General features: G+C 30.1%; 4 protein-coding genes across 8 annotated transcripts in view; 2 read left to right on the top strand and 2 right to left on the bottom strand.

The window, feature by feature from the left end:
* Positions 1-9825, bottom strand: part of LOC100745731 (myocyte-specific enhancer factor 2) — a 73673-nt gene extending 63848 nt beyond the window's left edge. For all 4 annotated transcript variants that reach the window (XM_024366447.2, XM_024366450.2, XM_024366449.2 and 1 more), the window contains exon 1: positions 9769-9825. The gene's annotated coding sequence lies outside the window, so the exon portion shown is untranslated. The remainder of the gene's footprint in view (positions 1-9768) is intronic.
* Positions 9826-11525: 1700 nt separating this feature from the next.
* LOC100744967 (protein mono-ADP-ribosyltransferase PARP16) lies at positions 11526-14268 on the top strand. 2 transcript variants are annotated; one of them, XM_012383645.3, is made up of 7 exons: positions 11526-11885; positions 12249-12593; positions 12691-12846; positions 12966-13175; positions 13251-13416; positions 13490-13622; positions 13702-14268. In XM_012383645.3, exons 2-7 carry the CDS (start codon positions 12258-12260, stop codon positions 13859-13861), a joined length of 1161 nt encoding a protein of 386 aa, XP_012239068.1. In that variant the 5' UTR covers positions 11526-11885; positions 12249-12257; the 3' UTR covers positions 13862-14268. The 2 variants fall into 2 exon arrangements, with proteins under 2 accessions (XP_012239068.1, XP_012239067.1); XM_012383644.3 differs by lacking the exon at positions 11526-11885 and adding an exon at positions 11948-12173.
* LOC105680538 (vacuolar protein sorting-associated protein 26C) lies at positions 13938-15577 on the bottom strand. The gene is made up of 6 exons (XM_012383647.3): positions 15251-15577; positions 15045-15188; positions 14549-14941; positions 14387-14483; positions 14202-14327; positions 13938-14124 (listed from the first exon to the last, which is right to left on the bottom strand). Exons 1-6 carry the CDS (start codon positions 15356-15358, stop codon positions 14042-14044), a joined length of 951 nt encoding a protein of 316 aa, XP_012239070.1. The 5' UTR covers positions 15359-15577; the 3' UTR covers positions 13938-14041.
* Positions 15578-16309: 732 nt separating this feature from the next.
* On the top strand, positions 16310-20068 carry LOC105680539 (G2/mitotic-specific cyclin-B). The gene is made up of 5 exons (XM_012383652.3): positions 16310-16505; positions 17543-18118; positions 18308-18547; positions 18629-18747; positions 18915-20068. Exons 1-5 carry the CDS (start codon positions 16476-16478, stop codon positions 19171-19173), a joined length of 1224 nt encoding a protein of 407 aa, XP_012239075.1. The 5' UTR covers positions 16310-16475; the 3' UTR covers positions 19174-20068.
* The last annotated feature ends 659 nt before the right edge of the window (positions 20069-20727 follow it).

The raw sequence follows: 20727 nt of genomic DNA, 5'->3' as shown, positions 1-20727 counted from the left end.
TATACAAATTCATATGTTCGTGTATATATGAAACGGAAATGGTACTTAGATAAAGAATTGTGTTATCAACTAAATACTACAATGAATACTACACTTTGGATAATATGTGCATTGTACGCATTCTAGCATCTTCAAAAATCCGCAATTTACTCCAAATCAAACTTAACCTCTCTCTTATTTACGTACATAAGTGTACATATACTTCAGCAAACTCTCCCTCTCTCCGCTCCTTCCAGCCAGAGAATCACCATAACGACGTACACAATCCTATATATATATATGTGGTACATACGTATCATGAAAGGTAGTACGCCAATTACAGAAATTTCACTGGCACGCCCGTCGACGCTTCATTAACGGCCGAGTCATAACAAAGCTGTTTTATTTATCGACGGAGAATAATGACAAAATCGATCGGATATTCGTGTACGTTACAAACCGCGGAAAATGGACGGAGCAGCACGTGCTGCTAACACGTGGTGATCGGGTCCGCGTTCAGGTATGGGGGAGGGGAACGAGTATAGGTTAGAGGAGCGTGGGGTGGGGGGAGGCGGCGCGCGTCTCAGCGAAGTGGAAGGGAGAGCGGACCAGTTCCCGCGTAAACACTTGCTTTTTGTAACTGTACACACAGCCACCAATCACGATCCTAGATACCACACGATTATTCAGCATCTTCCAAGAAACGACAGATTGTAATCTGGCGATATTATGGTGAATGCTAATCTGGTGAGAAACTGACAGGATATCGTTATTGCACGATATCGGAAATAAAATGAAATGAATCGTGCATTTTCAGGTTAAGTGGAGATGATCGTCAGTGACACGCGCTGGATGAAAATTTAACAGTCTTCGACAGGATATCGAAATTAAAATATATAAGCGTTGTCGCGTCTATTATTGTAACGTGATTAAATATTGCTACACAACGTTTCAATCCAAGTTAAAATAATTCTATGTATATTATTTCGACGACTATGTATATCAGACGATTGCCGAACTAGCGTTCTTTCGCTTTATTCGTTATCAGCTTCTTTCTACGAAATATTTTACGTAATTCGAATTAAATTCGAACTTAAATTCACGGAAAACTAGTTGAAAAACATACGCATAATAATATCAAATAATAACTTTAAACATCAAAACCTGACATAATCTCACAACCTCCGAAGTATCGCCATTCAAAAATCCCCAAAGCTACCGACAGAAACTACGAATGGTTTTCAGTTTATGAATGAAATACTCCGAAAAATCTTCGTATAATACGACCGAATAGACCTAACAAGACCTAACCTAATCCTACAACCCCTCAAACTATCGCCACTAAAAGATCCCGAAACTATCGTATCAGACGAATCCATCACAAATTACGAATAAGATAAGATAAAAAAGTAAATAATTAAAGTTAAGAAACCTGCGCATAATCGAACGACAAATCGAGTAGCATAACCCATTGAAATGTGATGGAAAAACGACTATTCAGAGGCACGTGTCATTGGCACGTGATAAAAGGGCTTAGGAAATGGAACAAAGGAAGACAGAGGGATGGAACGTAAAATAGAACGAGTCAGACGATGGATTTCCCGTATGTTGCATGAGAAACAACCATAATAACGACAACATTTGCGTCAACATTATAGCCGTCTACTGTCGTCGAAATTTTCTTCCTCCCAACAGCTAGCATTTTGTACGTGATACACGCACGTGTATCTGTATGTGTGTATACCTGCAGGACGATCGACTTTTGACCACAATGACACGTGTACATCGCACGTGAGAGTAGGCGGAAGGAATCATCGGAGTTGCGTTCAGATTTACGTCAATCGTGACCTGACGCGAGAACGCAAGGCTCAAAGACAGCCCTAGCTTTAACCAGGGGGAAAAAATGACGGTTAAAAGGAAAACGAGCTGGGACGCTTTTTCCGATATTGCGGAGAGAAAGAGGAAGAGCGAGAGAGACGGGCAGAGACAGAAAGGGGGAGAAGAGAGTTTCTGGGGAACTGACATCCGGTTCTTCTTCAGCCGTGATGCGCGGGAACATGGCTACCGCGGGAAACGGAAGATAGGCAGTGTAACAAGAAAGGGAAACTCCTTCTCTCTTTCTTTTCAAGGAATATTGGAATATAAGAAAGACTGTAGAGTAGAAATTTTGTTTTTTCAGTACAAAATTCTTCTTCCTATGTTCTTTCTATATTCGATATTCATATGTTTATTTTATATATCATAAATTAACTGTAATATTATAAATTATATTCTAGCGAAAGATACGAAGTGAGAGAGAAGATTCTTCCTCCTTTTTTTTTTTCAAGGAATATCGAAGAACTGGAAAAGTTACGTAATGGGAATCTTCTTCGAACACAATATCTGCCGTTTTCATCTTTTTCCTTTTTGAATATTTTTATAGGGACGTGTATGCTGTATCCTTATTTCGTAATATTATAAATCATATACCCGGAAGCAAAAGCTAGTGGAAGAAAAAAGAAATGCTGCTCTTTCTTTTCAAGGAATATTCGAGTATAAAAGTATAAGAAAGCTTAGAAAATAAATTTATATATAATAAATAATTTATATATAATATGCCTATTTATATATAATATGCTTAAATACAAATATACTACAGGCTGGTTATTCTAGTGTTAAGAAACTTTTTTTAAATGTATTCAATTGAATATTGATTTTCTTTAGAATGAAAATAATAGCGAAAGGCAAATTTTAGCATCGCTGAAGAAATTTTATATCGCGTTTGTACTAAACGTTAATTTTTCTTCAAGTACAGATGCGTATTAGGAGAAAGAAAATTTCTTGTTTCCGGTAAAAAAAAAAAAGAAAAAAAAAGAACCCTAACGCTAAAAATGTCCAATACTAACTGGATTTATCCAATATATGCAATATTACGTATGTACATAATTTAATTCTCTAGAAAGTAATTTCTGATATATGATGAATACTGATTACCTTCAGACAACTAAGGAATTTGAAAGTAAAGAATTTCCAGAAATAGATATGAACAATAATTTACCTATACGAAGAAAATAAGAAAATGAAGTTTGTAGATAAAAAAAAATTCACTTCCCCTTAACGTAACAAAAATCTACAACCCCATTGAATAATAAAAATATAAATAGTTGAAATATGAAAATAGTACGTAAACAAATGAGAAAAATATTAAATATCTTGAATCAAAACACACAACACAGAATATCCTAAACTCGTATTTATAGATAAAACTCGAAAGTACCATAATAGCCCGTGTCTTCTCATTATCTCATCCGTAAATCGAAAAATACATAAGAATACATAGAGCGTTCTAAATATTTCCAGTCGAACTTTGTCAATATATTTTATGAAATTTACCAATTTTCCAACGATGCGTCTTCTTAACACATGCTACATTTCAATTTTGCAATACGTATCAATTCTTTGCACACGCATAAAAGTACTACCAAATGATACGAAAATTAATACAATAAACCTAATCGATTAGTATATAAATGCCATAATAATTACAATGGTATACAATTTTTCGTAGCCTCTATATATCCCCCAGCAAAGTTCAAGTTCGAATATCCTATTAGCGAATAGATACTCGAAAAATCATGCTTCGTCAGAACAGAAAATTGATACGCGTGCGACACACGTATCGTTCGAATTATATTTTATCATGGATAACCCATCTATTCCGGTTCCAAGAATACGACGTATGCCCGGTGAATTATTAAAGCGAGCGTCAGAATTGCAGAGTGGCCGAATCAAATTAGTCGGCGCCCGGTCCCATTAAAAGATCCCGACAAATCGCTTTAAACGTTATTTCTAAATTCACCATCGATTGCAAAGCAGCCACCGATGGTGGTCCCGGCGATCTGCAATCGGCTCACCTGGTCTCTCGGCTATTCGCAACCAAGGTAAATCTTCCAACTGTGCCAATTTCACCGAGACGAAATTCACGATGTGTAAAAAGGAGAAGGAGATACATTGGCGCCACAGTGTTCCAAAAATTCGCTTTTTTGTGGCCAAAATTCCACTTTTCGAGTTCAATATTTCCGAAGAATTTCTTTTGCTATAAAGTGACTATAAACGGTATCGTCGAAAGAGTATCATTCATTTTATAAATTTTCTAGACAATTGCGTGGTCGAGAGGCGATACGAAACGAAGCTGCAATCGTTCTTTCTAGATTTTATAGAATATTCTTTTAATCCACACATATGGATGGTACAAAGTTTGTGATAATTTAAACCTTGTAGCTCGTAGCAACGTCGATCGATCTTAACAAATAATAGTTTCTTTTCGAAACAAAGTAGAGCCTGTACTGTTTGAAAGGCTTGTTGGTATAAAGTTTATTGCTGTAAATATTCATATTACGTTATATAAAATAAATTTCTGTTGGAAAGCATCGGTGCAAGGTTGTTTTTAATTTCGCTCGCGAAACATCACTGTCCAGACGACCGTGTGACGTTGAACAGAAAATCTTCAACTTGTTAATCAGATGGTCGTTTAGTCAGAAAGTCAGAAAGAAATCAATCAACAGAAATTACGATATAATTTGTATAATTTATAATTTACAATAGAAATACAATTTCTCAAGTATTATATACTATAGGTACTGTAACACTGTGTCATAAGTAATAAATTTAATAGAATTCTATATGGATATAAAATTCTAGCGCTTTGAATATGAATTCTGTGAAAAATTCAAATAAAATTTTAATCTATCGTGAAAAGACTTTGTGAGACCTTTTTTGTACGCATTGGTATTATTAAAATTTCAATTTCACTTAAACGAGTATTAATCTTCACCGGTGCAGATATATGATATAATTTATTTGTAACAAATATGAGACCGATATAATAAATCGATAAAGGAATTCGAACGAAGAGTTAACTTATATTTTCCAGGTTAACAGGTTAATTCCAGGATAATATTGTTTCAATGATGAAACAGTAGGATTTCAATAAAATTAACATCCTCTTTAGTTGCTAATTAAATCAAATTTATAGAAAGCTCGGATAAGATACGTGCTATTTATGGTTTAAAGTCTTGAATGATTTACGACAAATCGAATAGATTTTCGTAACGCTATAAAAATCCTATATTAAACAGACGCTAAGTAATCTCTAGCGGAACCATGCCATCGCATAAAACCAGATATAAGTACTTAATAATTCCCCTTCAATCCTCTTCGTCTCTATTTTTTCTTCCTTCTTTTCTCCCCTGCTCTTTCCACTTTTGCTTCCTTCCCTTAACCCTTTCATTTTTCCCCCCATCTCTCTTTCATTCCTTCCCCATTTTTACTCCTTTTCTCTCCACTTTCCCTCATTTTCTCTTCATTTCTCCATTCTTCCCTCCTTCGTTATCCTTAATAAGATCAACGAAGAGGCGGAACACGCTGAAACGACTTCAGACGAACACGCTTGGATTCAGCTTGATTCGGAAAAGCAAAAAAAAAGAAAAAAAAAAAGGACATCGGTTCATCTTAAGGAATCGAAAGTTCACGTTTCACGCTTCTTCGCAGAAGATAATATGCAATTCACAAAGCTTGCATAATGTTTCGAAAATGAATGACGTCAGTGTTTAGGGTTGTTCTCGGGAAGGTTATCGATGAAACTGTTCTTTCTCTTTAGCGAGTGGGTGGGATCGATGACGAGGGCGACGTGCACAATTTCTTCGTGGAATTTTTATGAACTTGGGTCTTTTTTCGGGTGCAACGAAATTACCGGAAACCAATGCCGTTCGAATAAGAGTAATCATGACACGATACGAAATGAAAAATTTATATAGCCGAACTGACCCAAAAAAAGTTCTATCTACTTTCCTTTCTATCGACCGTGCAGTCTCTCACCGGTATAATTAAATGGTATGTATTCTATCATAGACGAAGCTCTCGTCGAAATAGAATTTTGAAAAAAGAATTTCAATCGCCTGTAAGATACAAATTGTTCGAATAATCGAAAATATCTAATTTTTCTAGAGAAGGATGAAGTATAGAAGAAACCTTTCGCAAAAAGATTTTGAGATCGAAATAAAGAAGAAGTTCGATATCTTAGATCGAGATTTTCACGTCAATCGCGACGAAGAAGAAGTTTGAATAACGTATGAGATTAATTGTTAATGAATATATGAAATATAAAAATTCAAGGAACCCAGCAGAGTTATGTTAAATTATCACAAGCTTGAATCATTCGACTGGTCCGCAGAATCGAATGAATTTTTCGATAAATCAAATTTTCAATCATTCGACTAATAGCTCCTAATTCGACAAATCCGTTCGACTTTAAAATTACAGCTTTCAAATTATTCGATCCCATATTTTTGTTAGTCCAACGAAGAGATATTTAATTTCACCTGATTTAATAAAACGAATTACAAAAAGGTAAGGTAGGTAAGGTAGGTAAGATAATTCTATTCAGGTATATTTCAAAATAATGGACAAACGTTTAGGTCATACGAGTTCCATCCATCTGCATAGACTCGAGGACCCATATTGTAACGCGCTTTGTACCACGAGGTCGTGTAATTCTTTGTAACCAAGCAGTCGCGCATTATTAGACGGGTTCAAGTTCTGCGAGATTCCACGATAATACAATACAATACACGATAATACACGATAATACACGATAATACACGATACAATTGATATAACCGTCGAAATGCGCGTAACGGACCAACGCATTGGTTCCCATGTTAACTTCCTTTCGCTGAGAGAAGGATCGCGTTCCCCCTACACCAAATTATTCGAATACTTGTAGGCATCTTTACGTGTATTATATAAAACGCTTTAAGATTACATTAGCACCGCTATGAGATCCAAGTATCACGGTTGTATCGGTGAAGTTTGTAACAAATTTGAAAATGTATCTAGAAATCAGAAGATATTTGGTACAAGCATATATTTCGCAGAAATCATAAAAGTATTTAAATAGTTTATTAATCATTATATTAACAAGTCTCGATATTATTCAATGGGATCATATTTAACGCTTACTAATATATTTAAGATGATAAATATCTTGTAACTTCTGTGTACATTTTCAGATCGGTTTCAAATTAGATCAATATAATCATGGAGGTGGTATCTTCTTTAAAAATTATTCGTATAACAGATATATTTATAAATATATCAAGTTTCTGTGATAAGTATTCTAATACTATTTTCGTGAATAGCTATATATTTCGCCAGGTATGTTCTTCTCTTAATAATCCCGTGAGAACTCTAAAACTAAACTAACTTCAGTCTATGAATCAAAAAATAACAATAATTACTTCCATTTTTTCCCTAGATATATTATACACTAGAACTATTAAACCAGTTAAAACGACTGTTATTACATTTTCTGTTTTTGCCATTATTAAAAGTATTTACACAAGTATCTTTGGTAATATTAATGCTTAATTTTATTATTTATAGACACAAGTATAATTACATATACTTTATTCACTTTCATCATATTGCTTTAATACCAATTAGTTATTTCTAACACACTTAGATACATATTACAGACTGGCAGGTCTAGTATTAAGTTCTGCAACATATTGTAGAAAAATAAATTCCATAAAAATGTATTAGACGTCAAGATAATAAAAATATTCTGATAATATTATTTCACTAAAGTATTATTTATGTTTAAAATTTTATGTTATACAAAGGATCGACTATAAAGGAATTAATAGACGCGTAAAACTTCCGAGAAAAAGGATTTAAAGCAGATCATTCACGATGCAGAAGAGTGACGTAAAATTATAAAGTTAACTAGGGTCTTTTTTATGACAAATGAGGTACCACTGTTAGCACCCTAGGGAGTGGCAGTGCGAAATATACTTTTTTCTTTTCTTGTATTCCTGAGTAGAATATTGAATTCTGTTTCTTCTTGGTATCTTTTATGAAAGAACGTTTCAAATGAATGTTACTTTAAAAAGATAAGAAGATTTATAAAAAAAACATCATTCGCAACAACTCTGTAATTGTAAGATGACTTAATGATGTATCATCTTCATTATAAAAGAAAGTATGTACAACAAAAAGTATTTAGAAAGAATGTTACATATTATTAACGAAACTATAAATACGTTTTTTATCTATTCTTCTTTTTCTTTTGCGTATTTTATTAAAAAAATTAGCATAAAAAACCCGATCTCTACTTTACCGATGAAGCTAAATGCAATTAAGATTCAAGTCTGTAGGTGGCAGCATCTCACAGCTATTTACAAAACTTCCAATAAAAAATATTTTTTGAAAATAATCTATATTTGAAACAAATAAATTACTAAATTTATTCTATGTATTTATCTCTATAATCTTTATTTGCTCTTATCATGCATCGTATGATTCTTATTATATGAGAAAATGTTGAATGCACGATGAGAAGTTCATTTTATTTATATAAACTGTCAAAAAATATCACTATATATGAAGAATAAAACAAATTCTATGTATAAAACTGCTGCCTTTTTTTTTCATTAGTATCATTTTATGAAATTTTTATTTTCTACGTGTGTGTGAAATATGTCTAAAAATTGTTACATAGTGACTAAAACATCTCTTCATTTCAAGATGTGTTACAAGAATGTTTTCATAAAGTTATAAAACTACGTGCTAGATATTAATCGTTTATGGAAAATCATTTGTAATGCAAAACATGTAAATAAAGAATACAAACTCTTTACGTTATTAGAATCCTCTACACAAATACAAAAAAGTCTATCTAACTTACGTTATTTGAACATAAAAACTTAATTGTTATGACCTAGTAAAAGAAATGTTTAATTCTTTACTATCAAAATATTAATTCTATTTAACACTCAATCAAAAATTAAATTTTGTTCATTAATTATTATATTATGAAAGAGGTAAAAGACGCGTACTAATATTTATATATTCCTAATATTTTTCATGTAGTGTGATAATAGGAAATAGTCTTTTTTAATATATCCCAATATTTTACAAATTATCTTTGTCATTTACTAAAGTTGTAATAAATATTAAATAATTAGTTTAATAAGATATTCACACTTTACAGAAAAATATAATTATGTTAATATTGTATATTTGTTATAAAAAAAAGTCTTTGAATATTTATTGATCATGGAAGACTGTTTTCCATATTCATATACATTGAACGAACTTGTTATTAAACATTCTAACATGAAGCTACGGACACCTTGAAAAATTATTTTTCGTTAAACCAAAAACGATGATTTTCTTCAAAAATCATTATTTTTTTCACCGATACACACAGACACGAGGTAAACTTCCGAAAATCAGTGTGCATCGTGAGATGAAATTAATAAAAAAAAGAACCATATGATACGTTGAAGAACTACCTAACAAAGAATACAGAAGAATAAAACGAAATTAACAGAGAAAATAATAATATCCAAATGAAAATAGGACCTGTCATTTTCAATAGTTCCTTTGGAACAAGATCAATATATCTCGTGTAAGGAAAAAGGCCCTTCATACTCATCCAATTTATTCAACTTCATCACATAAATTCATGAATTTACTCGTAAGTGCTTAAAAACACGCGACGATTAAAACATCGCTAAAGCAACGAGCTTTTTTTCCTGAAAATCGTGAACGCTTACGACGTGTATGTGTGTGTATGCAAGTGTGCATGTGTATACATACATACCTACATGTGTATCCGTGTTTGCGCGCATGTGTATCCGTGTTTGCGCGCATGTGTGCGCACATTTATGTGAAGGCCATGTTAACAGACTGTAAGTCAACGGATGACTTCTGTTAATGATAAAAAGGATAGTGAAATTTACTTACGATTTTCACCGGCTTCTCCGCGGCTCCTACAGAGCTTTTCCGTACAGTTATTTCACTTTCCACATTATTACGTCCACGGGTGTGAAAAAAAAAAGGAACGGCGAGAGAGTGAGTTTGATCAAAAGCACAATTTTCGTGACGTCATCAGTGGCCGGGCATGCGCAGACCGATTTCGGTGTTTTTCCATTTACCGCGGAAACACGTGTGGCGAGATGTGTCGCTTTTGCCTTCTTCTTGTCGTCGTTTTTTTTCTTACTTCTTCAACGTTTTTCTCTTTCTTTTCTTCTACGCTTGTTTTCTTCACCGCGAAAAACTACATCGCTAAGAAGCACACAACATTATCGTGACGACGCGGGCTATCGTCCGTTGCGAATTTCGTGTGCGATTATTCGCGAGAGGCACCACGGCTGCCGACATCTATCCATCCACTCCCACTTGTTAAGTGACGTACACTGACGTCATCGATAGTTTACCTTGAAGCATGACATTGAGTTACACGCTTGCCAATTTTGTTGAGAAACTTCCCTATACGGTAACATAGTATAGGGAATTTATGAGTATACACTTTATAAATTAACAACTGGAATTACATTTCCTCTTTGCTACTAGTATTTAAATCATCGTAAACCCTAGAAAATTGTAAAATTTTATATTTATTAATGACAATAACAGAAAAAGCAGTTTATGAAAATTTATGAAACAGTTTTTGAACACCTATAAATGTGCTCCCAATTATTTGAAATATGTATTACATGTATTATTTGAAATATGCATTACTTATTTGTAACTTTAATAGAAGTATTTATTACATAATAAAATTATTACTAATTCGTTTCTTGCAATATCGATTTCAATTTTTGTATGCTCTGCTTTAATATATGAATTTGATGAAAAATTAAGGGGGGGGGGGTGTAAAAAATAATATTAAGCTAAAAGAGAGAAACATCGGCGTAACAAACGAACGTAATGAAACATATGTGATCTGTGATAGGAGTAATGAGATTTCAGGCCAATGTTCACATGATTTCTGTACAAATTCGTTGTAACGCGGAGGATTATATATATTATTTTAAATAAAAGGCTATCTTTTTTTCATTCGTCACTGACAAAAATTTCCATTTCGAAGATGCCGGTCGTCGAATATTGCAAAACGTTGGAAAAATTTGGTATTTTTTAAGAGTATTTTAAACTCATTATAAAGGTAAACATTTCACGCTTTACTTGTCATTTATTTTTCAATTTAAAGAAATAAGAAATATTTGGTGACTATTATGTATGTATTTAATTCTAATGTAAAACATAACATAAATTAAAAGAGAATTTCTCATTATTTATGTATAAATGTATATATTAACCCTCAAAAGTTATCGCTAAAGCAAATCACGTTAACACTATTATGAAAATTTCACCCTATTTACATTTTTTATTTTAGAAATTATTAAATACAAATAAATGCAATTAAATATTTTACTAATATTCAATATTATATTGAATATAGAAGAGCTATTATACAATATAATAAATAACATTGCAATGTTATTATTACAAAACGCTAATATTAAAACAAAATTTGCATGCGATAGAATTTTAGCCATAATAGTTAAAATACTCCTTTGATCCTATACCAGTTATTTATTTTTTTTTTTAATATTGCGTTTTATTTGTACAATTAATACAAAAATAAAAACGTAACATTTTTTAATAATCAATTATTTTAAAAAGTTATAATTGTTCATTGAACATCTACAGTATATATAAAATTCAAATAAATTTGAACAAAAGTGTGCAAACATTAGGAAACTCTTAAGATGCAAATATTCCTACCAAGATGTTCAATTTTTCGCATTGATCTACATTTCGTTTTGTGAAAGTTGTATTACTGCCAAGAATTACATTGTTTCAAAGGAAGTAGTTATTTGTGCATATAGTTTATAATACTTGAATGATAGCGGACTTTACGTTGATTTGCTGTTTTATAAAAACTTTTTAGTCTTTTTTACCTTTTTTGTTCTTTGTTTCTTTGTTTTGTACGGAATAATGGCAAATTACTAAATCATTAGTAACTGTGATCAAAAAAATGAAAAAACACCGGCGATATGTTTGAAATTTAAAATTTTATAAGTATGAAATAAACTAACTTTCTTTATCCAAGGAAATTGCAATCATATATATGAGTAAAATATTTCTTTAAGAGATTAATGTTTTATATAACTATATTTGTCCGTTATTTGGACAAAATCATAACTATTGTGATTACTATGTGATACAATTTGATACTTGTTACATATACAATATTAATTTACAAATTACCATCGTAGTTTGTTAAAGCTTTATCAACTAAGATTTTGTAATATTGAAAACATACAATATAGCGCAAAATAATTATATAAACTTGTAACTATTGGGTAGGTAGATTCTTGATTGGAATTATAACACAGAGTCGAAAAATGATAATTTGTTTGTTAAAAATTTTAATTTAGATTTGATTAATGTCAATAATGGATAGCGCAAGCAAGAAACAAACCTTTCACAATGATAAAGAGAAGAAAAAATCTAACCCCAATCAAAGGAAAAGTTTGGATCAAGGGATTTGTAAAGAATCTGAGTTAGATATATCATATACAATTCGATTGGATTCCACAAATCAGGAAGATGTTGAAAAAAAAGTTCAGTGTCTAAAACATGTATTGGAGAAAGACCTAAGAGCAGCTGATTTAAAATGGTCCCTATTTGTAGCAGCTTGTAATACATATCGCTATGATACTTGTTTAAAACCATTTCCACCAATGTATATAAAAAATGAATGCAAAGACATTGAAGCTTTGGTAAAGTTCTTAAAATATCAATCTTATTGTTTTTATAATTTGCACATTAATGATTTTAATGAGTAATAGTCATTGAATATATTGATCTTAATTATAGAGAAGAGCTATAGAAGTAATTCCCCCATTGGCTGTAATATTAAAAGCATTATCAGAATCAGATGTATATGAAAAATATGGAATGGCTATAGATCTATTACAGTGGGTTTTAGTGCGCTTGAGAGATCCTTATATAAAAAGCATTAAAAAAGAAAATGTAAGTTTCATTATATTTATATTTATGATAATATAAATTTTGTTGAAATTTCTATTTTCATTCCAAATCATATTTTACAATTAAATTTTGTGAATATTGGAAAAATGTTTGCGATATAGTATGACTTGATATTGAGAAAAGTACCCTCAGAAATGCCAGTAGTTGCACCAAATTTAATATTCCAAGTCACAAGTACAAAACAATCTACTTCAGAAGACAGATGGAAAACAATCGCTCAAGGTCACACAACATTTTATGCTTATCATGGTAGTCGACTAGAGAACTTCCATTCCATTATACATTATGGTCTACAACAGAGTATGTGTAAGGTAAAATAATCTACTTGACATATGATATAATTTTTTACTATTTTCTAACATGATTAAATGCAATATATCTTTTAGAACTCATTATTTGGTAAAGGAATATATCTTTCGAGTGAATTAGGTGTAAGTTTACCATATAGTCCGGTTGGCTATGGGTGGGGAGGTAGTGTATTAGGAAGTGAAATGAGCTGCATAGCTTTATGTGAACTTATTAATCATATAGATGTAAAAACTGGAGATTCAGGTAAATAGATATTAAAAGAAATCATACATATTAAGAAAGTTTCATCATTTCTTATGTAAAGTATGTTGTACAGAAGATGATGCTAGAAGTTTAGTATCAGATTCCATGGGTGGAAGAGTTCCAAATAAATATTATTTGGTAACAAATAGTGAATTGGTAAGGGTACGATACCTCCTTATTTACAGTCAACAAGTTCAAGCAGCAAGGTATGTGTATAATATTCATTACTTTTATGTATTTTTTAAATACATGAATATAGGAATGTATAAACTTCTAATATTTTAGATGTATTAACAATAAAGGATTATTAGCATGGTTTAAACAACATAAATTATTAACATTTGTGCTTGGTTATGTGGTGCTGCTGGCTTCAGTTGGACTTACTCATAATAAACAAGTTGAAAAATATTATAAATTATTTGCTCAAAAAGTTGGACTGGAGTAAAAAGAAACTTTTTAATACAATAAGTTATCCATCCATTAATATGTACATTAGGATAAAAAATTATTTCTTTTTACATTTTTTTCAATGAAATTACATAAATTTGCATTTATTATAAGAAATATATACAATATGTAAATAATACATATAATTTATATAAAATACTATATTTCTATACAAGATTTAGTATCTTGATAATATTATGGGGAAATTTTCCGTAACTAAATAATCATCTTCAAATATTACGATCAAATTCACTTCAAATTCTGTAATGAAATATGACCTTTTTATCACCAAATTTATTATAAAAAAATCCAGAATGAAAGTCATATAATGACCTTACCGACTTTAAAATTACTCGTACTTAATGTAGGACATGTAAATAACCGTGGGAATATCATATATATTGGTATAGGTAAATTTGTACAAACATTTCCTTCGCCAATTTGTATATTTTGTATTTCAGTAGCTGAAATAAATATAGCATTATAAGATCACAAATGAAATGTTAATATATTCTCATCCTACCATCTCTGGAATATCCTTCAGCACAACCACATGTCTCTACTCTTACTAACTGCAGTTCGATTGACTTTATTACAGCTTCACAATGTTCGATTACCACCTTCAAAAATATTGTTTTTTCATACTACTTTACCAAACAAACGATGCATATTATAGTATTATTACCTCTCCTGTTAAGGGTTCAGAAATCTTGCAATACAATGAATCTAGTTTCCCAGAAATGCAAAATCTAGGTACATTGATTCTATCTCTTGTGTTTTGCAATGATTCTGGCATAATATTAAAACACACTGGTTTACTGGCCTCTTTTTGTATCTTAGGAGGCACCTTATCTTCAACTATGAACTCCAACGATTTGCTTACATCTTTTGCTAAGAAACTTCTTTTTATATCACAGCGTATAAAATATTGGATATTTACAAAGACTCCATGATAAGTTTCATACAAAGACTTAGTCCCTCTAGGTTTTAGTGGTAATTCGAATGGTATTTCTGTTCTACCACTCGGTATTTTGCCACTCGGAGCAACATCTAAAGTATATTGAACTAATTGTATTGGCTGAAAATACAAACGATAAAATTAGTTGATCCACTTGGTTCTTATTTTATGACAGAACCATAATTTGTAGAAATATTTCTGAAAATTTCTAGATAAAACTAACCTTTACAGAATTGTAAAATGCTTCAAAAATGCCAAAATTCTTCGAACTAAGCTGTAAATTGACCGAACCTTCCATACTTAAGAATATTCCATCGTGTTTAACGTCAGAATTAGTTTGTAGCAATATAAAACCGGCAACTATTTCCTAAAACATAACCTCAACATTTTCTGTTTCATAATGTTTCTATCGTAAATTATAGTACAGACCCCTTCATGATATATTTTACTAGCTCGCTTTAATTTGATATCGATGTTTATTGTCATTTTCAATTTATGATTGTTAATTAGATAATAATCATTTATGAGTTTATGCATTCACTAATAATGATATTTGTCGATTGTTACTATATGTATGATCTATAGTATTTATGTCAAGTTTAATTAATTATAAGCTCTACGCTGAACATTTGCATGCAAAAAGCAAATAAACATAATATAAAATTAATTGCAACAGAATGCAAATAAATATATTTAAGTATAAATTTTAGGACAACACGTCAATAGAAACTGAATCAGCTGTTTTAATATAATGTATATATTGACACAAGGAATTCTGATATCTTTGATTTAACATTTCTTTAGCATGAAATAAAAACAATTATGAAATAGAAAATATGTATCAAGGCATTATTTACATAAGGCATACATTGTCGGCTTGTTAGAACACTCATACAATTAAAAAAAGTACGTTTTTGGGAAGTCAGTTTGAAATAGAAAGTTTAAACTAGAAAATTATTAATTATTCAACTATTTAACAATAAAAGAATTTATTTTTGTTTACAATACAATTAATAGTCGGTAAGTTTGGGGAGTCTTCGATATAATACTGCTTGTAATATGTATTGCTTATTGCCTCATTGCCAGAAAAAATATTGGGAACCTATTCTGAATTTTAACATTTTTGTGAAATAATATGATTGTATTAGATAACTGTAAAATTTCTAATTCCCAAATAGCACATTTTAGAGCTAATGTTGTGCAAATATTTAAAAAATGACGATTTTTTTAAATACATTACTCTTCTAACTAATTTAGCAAGTAAAACTAACATCAGTAAAAAAGGTATAGTCATTTTCTGAAAAACGATTTGAAATAGTTAATTAAATTTACTTTCATACTATTAATTCATTCATATAATAAATAAGAAAGCTGCCTGAAATTTATCAATTTATAAAAAAAGTGAAACATAATTGTCACACGTTTGAAATACGTTACCATTCGATCGACCAATCAGGTCTCGTTACTTTCGCGGCATTTCTTCTTCTGTATACTAACATCCGCAGAAGGTGAACTTCCGTTCGATCGACTAAACAAATTCAAACCGACAGAGTCGTTACTGCGAGTTAAACGTTGTTTGGGAGACGGTGGAAGTAGACTAATCGGAAGACTAGCTTTTGGTGTTGCGTGTAATTATTTCCTGACTTTGTTAACGATGGCTTTAAGAAATAGGACCGCGCTCACGGTAAGTTTTAAATATTTTAAAAACATCGATGTGTATCAAATTAACCATTGATAACAAGGGGAAGTCAATAGAACAGGGTAACCGTCTGTTCCTGACATCTTTAAATGCCCTTCATTTATTTCAAAAGTCATCGAAATAACAATCATTATGATTTATCCAGATTGCTGTATGTATTTTAATATTCATAATACGAATTTTAATATCACTCGTTTGATTGTTTAATAACGAAAAATTTTGATTTTTGATATTTAATATTAACGTACATTTTGATCTTTAAAGCCCCGTGCATCTTTTAATATTTTATATAAATTGCATAAATTTCAGCTTTTCCTTCGTTATGTAATATTATCCTAAGGTAGAAATTGTTATAAAAATATTAAAGATGTAATTAGTTGTAAGTTGCATCATGTATCTTAAACGGAAATGCGTTCGTAAACATTTAGGGCCGATTTAGGCGGAATTTTGTGCTACCTAGGTAATTACATCACGAAAAGCACACATTTCATTTTCTATTTATTGTATGAATTATATTATATTTATTTTATTTACATCATATTATAATGTTATATTTCTATACTCGGATATATTAAAAATTAAAAATTGTTTAAATGATAAGGTCTCTTTTTAATATTTAATTATTATTTTGCTAGGAAGATCAGTACTTAAATATCTAATTCATATTTGTTATATATCCTTTTATTTTATTAATATTTTACTTTTAACTCTTCATACTTTCCATGTATTGTAACATAAAATAAGTAATACAATAGTTAGTAGATTAAATTAGTTGGATTTATTGAAAAATATTGTTATATATATATATATATATAAAATATTTGTAAAAAATAGTTTTGATAGTAGTCAAACAAGTTATTGTTACAATAACTATTGTAACAATATATGTAAACAATATATAACTATATATGTAACAATATTATCTATTTTTATATATATGGAAAGAGTAAGAGTATTTCTTTTTTTAACAAGTAAGATCTGTACAAGAAAGTCAAAATATGTATCATGAAATAAATTTTCAGAATATTGTAAATCAAGAAAATACAAAGAATTTTAAGTCTTCTGTGACCACAATACCTGGGAAGACAAAAAGAGCTGCTTTGGGTGAAATAGGAAACAAAGTGAACACATTAAGAGGCATAGAACCCATTGATAGAACTAGCTTGCTAATAAAAGACAAGAAACCGATTATAGCCCCAAAACAAGCTATCAAACCACCAGAAAAAGCAACTGAGAAACTACCTGTACAAATAGTTAAACCTGTAATAAAGGTTGCAGTTTCTCAAGAGAGTGTGATATCACTGCCTGCTAAAAAGGAGGTTCAATCATTCTCCTCAGATCTATTAGCAGTTGAAGATATTGATGAAGAAGATAAAGGAAATCCTAGTCTAGTTTCTATTTATAGTAATGACATTTATGAATACTTAAGAACTCTAGAAAGTATGTACCCTATTTCAAAAGGATATCTATGTGGACAAGAAGTTACGCCAAAAATGAGGAGTGTACTTATAGATTGGTTAGTGGATGTACACCAACAATTTCATTTAATGCAAGAAACATTATACCTAACTGTTGCTATCATTGATAGATTTTTACAGGTTTGTTGTTACATATAGAAACTTAAAATTTATCTTCGAAGAAAACTACATAAATATTAAAATATTAAAATAATAAATTAAATAATTAATTAATAAATAATTAATAATAAATAATTAATAATAAATTAATAAATAATTAAAATAATATTAAAATAAATATTAAAATATTAAAATATTTTCTTTCAACAGGCTTTTCGCTCAATAGATAGGAAAAGGTTACAATTGGTTGGTGTGACTGCTATGTTTATTGCTAGCAAGTATGAAGAAATGTACTCTCCAGATATAAATGATTTTGTATATATCACAGATAATGCATACTCGAAGGTAGAAATATTACAAATGGAAATGCTTATTGTAAAAACATTAGATTATTCTTTTGGTAGACCATTACCCTTACATTTCCTAAGGAGATACAGCAAAGCTGGAAAGGTGATTTATAAATTTGTATCACATTTGATTAATTTTCATATCACATAATTTTATATCTTTAACTCAATAAATTGTTTTTAGGCACTCCCAATACATCATACAATGGCTAAATATTTTCTAGAACAAAGCTTAGTTCACTATGAAGTGTGCCACTATCCCCCAAGCCTTATTGCAGCTGCAGCAATATATTTAGCTTTCCTGTAAGTTATCTATTAAAATATTATCTTAAAGGATTAAAGTCATTGTGCTTTCTCCTTTCCTAATATAGAAAAATTAATCAAAACAAGCAAATTGGATCAATATGAAATAATAGTTGATACTATTATTTACTAATAATTCATCATTATTGTTTTTTTTTATTATGCAGAATTATTGATAATGATGACGAAGACCAGCAAAAGGTTGTCTGGACAAATACCTTGGCACATTACAGTACCTATTCCAAGGACGACGTATTCCCTGTAGTACGGGAAACAGCAAGTATTATAGTTAATGCGGATAAAATTAAGTATCAAGCTGTGAGAAAGAAATATGCCCAAGCAAAGTGCATGAAGATTAGTACTCGACCCGAACTTAGATCAGCAACAATAGATTTATTAGCTACTGCAGATAAAAGGGCAGTATAATATTCATTTTAAAAGATAATTGTAGTGAGACATTTGTTTGTTCAATATTTCATTGGACAAAATAAATTGCATCGTACATAGGATGATACATTTTCGGAGGTAGAAACATATGAGATGAGCAGACTAAATAAAAAAAGAGAGAAAGACGAGACTATCTTCATTTATCTTTTTTTCCTATCATATTGTTTTCATATAAAAAATGTCATAATTTATTTTGATGGTTGCCATGATGAATATTAAAATTATTTCTAAATAATGACTTTCGCTCCAAAATTTATTGGAGTAAATAATTTGGTATGAAAAATATTTCTACAAACAAAATTCAGTAAGGTAACTAATGATTCCTTACCTATAAAAAGTTGCAGGGAAAAAATACTTCAGACAGAAAATACAGTTATTTATCTATTAAATTAAAAGTTTGTGAATGGTAGTCTCGTTTTAATTACAGATATTAGCCTCAAGTATACAAGTTCTATTAAAAATGGGACATTTTAATTCTAAATATTACGGAGTTGCTGTACGAAGTTCGTAAGAAAGAAAGAAAAACTTTAGTAAGTATTTCCGTATGATATAATGTAACTCGAATATTCTTTATTCTTGAGTAAGGGTAGTTTGCATTTTGTTGAATAATGTCTGATTTATTAAAAACCAGATACTTAGTATGGAAATTACTTATTAAAGATTTTTTCTATCTATGCACGTAATTACACAATTTAGGGTAATTATAGAAAAAGTTTTATAGTAGAGGAGAGAAAAAGAAAGAAGCATGAGTATAGTCAATTGATATGGAAATGTGTATATTTTTGGATCACTATAGAAAACTATCGAACAACGTTTGTCAAAGGATCTCTGTTTAAATTCAGTAAAATTTCGGCAAAATGATTAAGATGTAAAAGTAATGAAAGCTGAGAAATTTGGAATAAATTTGATTTCAGTCTGAAGTCATTTTAGAAATTAATACTGCAATTGACTATAAAATTTAATTAAGTACTAAAGACACGATAATAAGATAGTTATTTTAGATTATATTTAATATAGATTATAATATAGTTCAATTATTTAATATAAAATATTCCTAATATATATCATAAACTATAGATTAGCAAAGCCTATAAATTAGAAATACAATAATTTTTAAACTTTATAGTCATTGAACATTTTGCCGAATTTTTATCTAATTGAAAACAAGATTTTTAGGTATTTAAATTGTGAATCATATCTTTTATACTGAAATATTGAAGAAATTTTAACTTTTATTCATGATTATAAAAACATTTTTATTTTGATATTAGTTCTATAAATAGTTTTAAATGTTAATGTATGAAAATACCCGAGTATTCCAGACGATATTAATAATCTATACTTTGATATCAATATTTCCACAAATATTATATCAATGAACATGACTGTTCATATCTGACATTTTGTCAGTGTGCGTTTGGAACGTAAATATTGTATAAAATTTATGTAAAGAAAATTTCAATAGAAAATAAATTGTAATAATGTTTCTTCCGGGTATCATATAATTCATACAAATTTAAATATTATATTATA

The sequence above is a fragment of the Bombus impatiens genome, unplaced genomic scaffold (assembly GCF_000188095.3).
Source record: "Bombus impatiens unplaced genomic scaffold, BIMP_2.2 scf_0217, whole genome shotgun sequence".
In the NCBI taxonomy this organism is placed as follows: Eukaryota; Metazoa; Arthropoda; class Insecta; order Hymenoptera; family Apidae; genus Bombus; species Bombus impatiens.
Note: the sequence above shows the minus strand (reverse complement) of the source record. Positions and strands in the feature narration are given on the sequence as shown.